Below are 6,529 nucleotides of genomic sequence, written 5' to 3'. Positions count from 1 at the left end.
ATCTAGATATTATATTGAGATTTAAAACTTTGACAATGGTTTTTTGTAATAATTTTTTTATTTTATACATAATACGATTTTATAAAATTTCAAATTTATAAAAAATTTGTAATTTGAAAAGATATATAAATTTTATTCACAAAAAAATATACAATGATTCTAAAGTTAGATACTTCAAGCACCTCAACCATAGACTATATATATAAACACATCAAAACGTTCCTTCACTTCTCGAAATACATATTATGATGAATCAATACTCACTAATAAACTGTTGTAGTTAGTATAATTCCTCAGAATTGATCCTTTTATTTCTTTTGTGAAGTATATAAAACCTACTTTATGATGTAAATGTAAAAGTGGGTAATTACTTTGTCCAATTAAAAAATGATGATAATGCAAAAGGACTATGCTACCTACCATTTTTTCCACTTTTATCACCAACAAGTAATCCCATAATACAATTATTGACACAAACTTAAAAGGGTAGAGTTTTCGGTGAGACAGTTTCGTGTATTTATATGTTTGAGACGGGTCGATTCGATTCATATCAACAATAAAAAATAATACTTTGAGATTTAAAAATAATATTTTTTTCATTAGTAGAGTCGGATGGAGATTTATAACAAAATTGATCTGTGAGATGATTTCATATGAATTTTTATGAAAATAATAATTGCATGAAAATGATCATTTTCACTACAAACTAACATCGATTTATCTATACTTTTCCTGAGTAAATAAATCTTCTTCTTACATTCTTATATACAGTCCAAAATCCAAATCATTTCCTATTACTTAACAGGCCTTTAAAATATTGGGATTTCAAAAATATTTGTTTCCACTCTTCAACAATTCATTATTACTTTTAAAAATTTCTTTAATTATTTTATTATAATTTTTATTTACTATATATATTTTTTCAAACCATTTTTGTATATTGTGGAATTAATATAATAATAAAACTTTATCAAGAAAAGATTTTTAAAATAGTCATTTAATTTTCTATATATTGAGCAAGATTATTCATCGATTAAGTTAACATTTAAATAATTAATAATATATTAAAATAACATAAACAAAGCAACAAAAATCCAACTAAAAAAAAATATCACTAGATCTTCATGGAAAGTAACACTTGGCTATTCTTCACTTTAGAAGAAACAGTGGAAGTCGATCGACTTGTCTTTCACAAGGCATTAAATATCCCCCAAAAAAAGTAAAGAAGAAAGTGACTAATGCACTTAGTGAGAATGACGTCACCATCTCCACTCCAACTGAAATCCCATTTCCAAGTATTCCATGAAAAACATGAAGTGGCTAACGTTAGGCAGTCTTCTCACTTGTCAGCAATGGCCAACCCACTCTTGGTGATGTCCTAACACTATCTGTTTTGGTTTCCAAGCATTAACTTTCACTACATATGCTATACATACATACATACATATACATAATGATGGACTTAGTCGTCCGTGTGGATTTTGACCTTGTAACACGATTAGAAGTTGATACCTATCTGATTTGTTATTTGATATAGTTGAGTCTCGAACTTATGGACAAACTTAGACAGACCAACAACATCAAACATTTAATTTCTCAATATCTCTCATATTCTTGACAAATGAGTTCTTGTGTTGTGGAATTATAATGAGTGTTTTAGTAATACTCACAAGTATGTTTCGTTCGAGATCGAGATATTATTGGAGTATCAATCAGGGTGTGCTGTCACGTAACATTTCTTGATAAACATTAATTTTTTTCTCCATGATACCTAAGATATGATTGGTAAAAAAAAAATTGTGGGTTTTGAACATGGAGTCTGTCAAATAAATGTACATATATAAGTTGTAGGATTCATCAGTTCTTCAAACGATTATGGATAAGAATTGGTTGCTCTAACATAGGCCATCATGTCGATTTTCGTGTATGACAATGCTGTAATAATTCGAGGTGGAAGATTGAGAATTTCCTTGGTTACTTATGTTTATGTGGGAGATATATAGGCAGCATGGTGAGCCTCATTTTGTAGAAAATTCTCACCATGAGCTTCTGTCGGGCATTCTTGAAATGTTTCCCCTAATGTTGCACTCTTTTCTTCTAGAGGGCCAAGTTCTCTCTCCGTCTGTGCTTAACAGCCTGATATCGCTGCTACCGGGTTGACATTCTCGGCTTGTGGTCTGCTGCTCAAGCAGCTCAACCATACGATGACACCCAGAAAAACAAACTTTCTCAGTTTAACTCCAAATTCGAATCGGGAACTTCCATGCCAATGGTGGCTCTTGTTAAGCCTATGATGCCTATCCATCCTAAATGGAGTCCTGATGCAATTAAATCTTCCCTCATCACAACAGGAAAAGGAAATAGAATTAAAGCAAGAACTGATCTTATCACTACGTACTTTGATTGTTATGTGGAGGCCATATGATGATTTAATGGTCAAATTGTCACATATACTTGTGAGACTGAGTTTTTTGTATGAAATATCAAATCTTTTTTTTTCCTAGTTATTTCTTTAATAATTCTTGAATCAACTTATGTGATTTTTGCCATTTTTCTGCACATGCAAAATTGTATATACCCTTGTCAACTGGCGAATATGGCCAGCCAGCGGTTGCAGAAGGATCTCCATACAAACAAGCTGGCCCCTTCGATTAGCGTGGTGATCATATCGATCCTAACAAAGCCATTGATCCCGGTCTAATATATGACACAGACATGGATGATTACACTCCATTCCTATGTGCCATGGGCTATAATGCCTCATCAATCACCTTATTCACCAGAACCAAAACAGATTACTCGAAAAAGACGAACTTCCTGGCGGACTTTAATCTGCCTTCTATTACCATTCCTGAGCTGAAAAGGGGTGTCACTGTATCCAGAACCATGACGAATGTCGGCCGGTCGTCGTTTTACTTTGCTAGGATCAAGGCTTCTGTTGGTACACATGTTAAAGTGGAACCCGGGATTCTTGCTTTTAGTTCAACAAAGAAGAAGATAAAAGTTTAAGGTGACATTTTGGTGTAAATTGAGAGTTCAAGGAGTCTGCTCGTTTGGAAGTTTGGTTTGGGATGATGGATCCCATAATGTTAGGATTCCCTAATTAATTGTTCTACATGTTCTTTAAGACTGTTAATTTATGTTATTTTACCAACTCATATATGTCTAATAAAATTCTATTTAAAATATATCAATTTCTTTTACCAAAATGATTTTTTTTAATAAATCAAAGTCTTTAATGAATATTTCTTAGTTAAACTAAGAGGTGACGTAGGAATTGTTAATATCCGAATATCCATAAATAAATCTGTGTCTATTTATTTATTGCATTTAATTATTTATACTGTTTTTAAGATACATTGTTGAAACATTTTATGTGTTCTTCAAATACCCAAAATATTGTATATCAAATGTTTGATAAAATGTTTCAACCAAAAACGTTTTTATACATTCAACTCACAATCTTTTAAATAATTTTCAAAATATTTAATCAGTTTTTGCGAGAGTTTATTCTAAGTGTTTTCTGCTTGATTTAAAAATCAAACTCGATTTAATTTCTCAGTGTTTAATATTTCAAGAACCGAACTATTTTACTTCAACGATTATCCCTCAATCCATCGTATCAAAATTATTTTTATTAAAAAACATACAAATTCGAGTCCAAAATAAGATAATCAGCGAGGGGAAAGCTAAAAAAATTCACAAGATTTGAGGTATATTAATTATAGTTTTGAAGTGTGAATAATACATTATTCTTATTTTTTAGTTTCTTTAAATTTACTAAACGTACAACTCGATTAAGTTTATTCTATCTACACCAAATAAACAAACAAATCCAATTATTTATATTATATATTGTATATCTCAAGCGCAAATTAATGCTCAAATCTCTTAAAACATCTACTTAATAAATTAAAACTTTAGCAAATAATTTTATAAATTATTTTTGGATTATTGGCTTTCAGATTAAATCATTTCATCAATAAAAAAAATTTATTTTTGAATATTCCTTCCAAGCAGACACTTTGTTTTTTTTTGCTATCAATCAAAAACAATTTTAAAAGAAATAAAATTCCCGTACGTTATTATTATCTTCCAACAAAAAAGATCCATTATTGCAATCAATCATAAGTTTTGCTATTTAAATTAGACCTCCAAATTATCGCATCCTTACAAGCACAAGACCACATTCATTGTACTTTTTTTATTATTATTTTACTTTCCATTTTATATATGTTTCCATATACATTACATAATTAAATCCAAGAATCAATTTACTACATCATTGTTTATATTATTATTTAAAATTACTCAATAAATTTATAATAAAAATTATATTACCCGAAAAATTCAAGGCATTGTTATATATTTTTGCTTTCATTATCTTTATTACACCATTAAGGAAGAATATCACATCATAATCAAATCTGTCTCTTAGCGTATTTTTTTTTATGTGTTCTTCCTATAATGACAAAAACTTGTGTGAGACGGTCTTACGGGTCGTATTTTGTGAGACAGATCTCTTATTCGGGTCATCCTTGAAAAAATATTACTTTTTATGCTAAGAGTATTACTTTTTATTGTGAATATCGGTAGAGTTGACTTGTTTCACATATAAAGATTCGTGAGACCGTCTCACAAGAAACCTACTCCAATAATATCACAAATAAAGTAATTCGTATGTTTGATGAAATTCCTTTTAATTTTTTTTATGAAAGTAACTTACGTATTTAAAGTAAGTTTTTTGTAAAATGATCTCACATATATCATAATAGTTTTTGTTATGTATTTATTGAATATTTGTATATTACTAGAAGAACATAGAGAATAATATTATATATAAAATGTTATATTTATATTTAAGATGGATATAACGATAATATTTAAAAAAGAAAAGAATAATGTGGAAATAAAGCTTGGTAATTGATAATTAAGACAAGAAACGCGGTTAAGGCAATTGTACGTTTACCAGTCAATCAATCTCGGAGAAACATTCTCAAACATCTGTCCATTTCTAGCCAGCCAATTAAAAATCTCGTGAATACATTGTGCGTAACACCCTCACCTTAAATTCACTCACTTATTGCACAATTAAATACCATTTCCCTCTGTTATTCTTCATATTCTTTCCCTTTTTCTTCGTTTCACTGGAAGAATCTTTTCTTGTTTTGGTTTTGCTTGCTGGTTTCTTTTGTTTCTGGGTTTCTCATTTGAGCATGGAGTGCATTGAAGCAAGAGCTTTGAAGTCGAGTTTCTTCTCTCAAATGGGTGTGAAGACCAGTTCCCTGCAGGTCGATGATGTGTGGGGTTTGGCTGCTATCAGCAGCGTTGCGTCCGATGATTTCCCCGTTGAAGACCTACTTAACCTTGATTTCTCCGAGAAAGAGCTGCAGGAGGGATGTTTTTTTATGGGAGATGATGAGGAGAAAGCCTCGCAGGAGACGAATTCGAATGATTTTTCCACCATTTTTTCTGGCGCTGACGAATTTGATAGCTTCTCCGCTGGAGAAATCTCTGTTCCGGTAATCATTCAAGCTTCCCCAGGCATATATAGATATATGTATATATATTGAAGGGAAAAATGATTTTTTTTATATCTTATGTTTGTTGCAGGTTGAGGATTTGGAGAACCTGGAGTGGTTGTCGCAATTTGTGGATGATTCTGCAACTGGGCTCTCGCTGATATGCCCCGACGAGAGTTTCATGGCGAAAACCGGAGCAGCCAGGGCGGCAAACGGGGTGGAGAAACTGAGCAAAGCGGTTCAGAAAACCAGGAACACGTGTTTTCCGACGAAGGTGTCTAGAAAGCCGAGGAGCAAACGGTCCAAGGAAAACGGGCGGCCCTGGTCTTTGGCCTCGCAGGCTCTTAGCTCCGACGAGTCTTCTTCGGTATCGTCCTGCTCTTCCGGTTCAACAACCATGCCTCCTTTTGTGTTCACGAACCCGGTTCAGGACATGGAGTTGTTGTCGTCCGTGGAAAAACCGCCGGTGAAGAAGAAGAAAATGAAACAGGAAACGGCCGGGGGTTTCGTTTCCGGCCGTCGGTGCACACACTGCCTGGTGCAGAAGACCCCTCAGTGGCGAGCCGGACCTTTGGGCCCGAAAACGCTGTGCAATGCTTGTGGTGTCCGGTTCAAGTCTGGCAGGCTTTTTCCAGAGTACAGGCCCGCTTGTAGCCCGACTTTCTCTCAGGAAATTCACTCCAACAGTCACCGGAAAGTTTTGGAAATGCGGCGGAAAAGGGAGGTGCTTGCGGCGGTGGAACTTGAGTTGACCGGGAATGCTTGAGTTGGTAGATTAGTTCTAATTTTGAACCGGTTTCGGGTAAACCGACCGTTGTCCAAACGAGCAATTTTGGTGGTGGAAGGAAGAGGTAGGCTTAGGATTGAATTATTTAGGGGGATTTATGATTTTAGGTTTTTATTTAATTTTACATATATATATATATATTTCATTTATTTGCAGTTTTAAATATAATTAAATAATTAGCGTTTAAAAAAGATGATAATTATTTACTATTAGGATTAGC

The 6,529-nt window shown here is 33.0% G+C and overlaps 1 protein-coding gene across 1 annotated transcript; it reads left to right on the top strand.

The window, feature by feature from the left end:
- The first annotated feature begins 5,034 nt into the window (after nt 1-5,034).
- LOC140985285 (GATA transcription factor 7-like) lies at nt 5,035-6,510 on the top strand. Its single transcript, XM_073453090.1, has 2 exons — nt 5,035-5,522; nt 5,614-6,510. The coding sequence occupies exons 1-2, from the start codon at nt 5,217-5,219 to the stop codon at nt 6,286-6,288; spliced, it is 981 nt and encodes a 326-aa protein (XP_073309191.1). The 5' UTR covers nt 5,035-5,216; the 3' UTR covers nt 6,289-6,510.
- The last annotated feature ends 19 nt before the right edge of the window (nt 6,511-6,529 follow it).

The sequence above is a fragment of the Primulina huaijiensis genome, chromosome 9 (genome assembly GCF_012295235.1).
Source record: "Primulina huaijiensis isolate GDHJ02 chromosome 9, ASM1229523v2, whole genome shotgun sequence".
NCBI lineage: Eukaryota > Viridiplantae > Streptophyta > Magnoliopsida > Lamiales > Gesneriaceae > Primulina > Primulina huaijiensis.
Note: the sequence above shows the minus strand (reverse complement) of the source record. Positions and strands in the feature narration are given on the sequence as shown.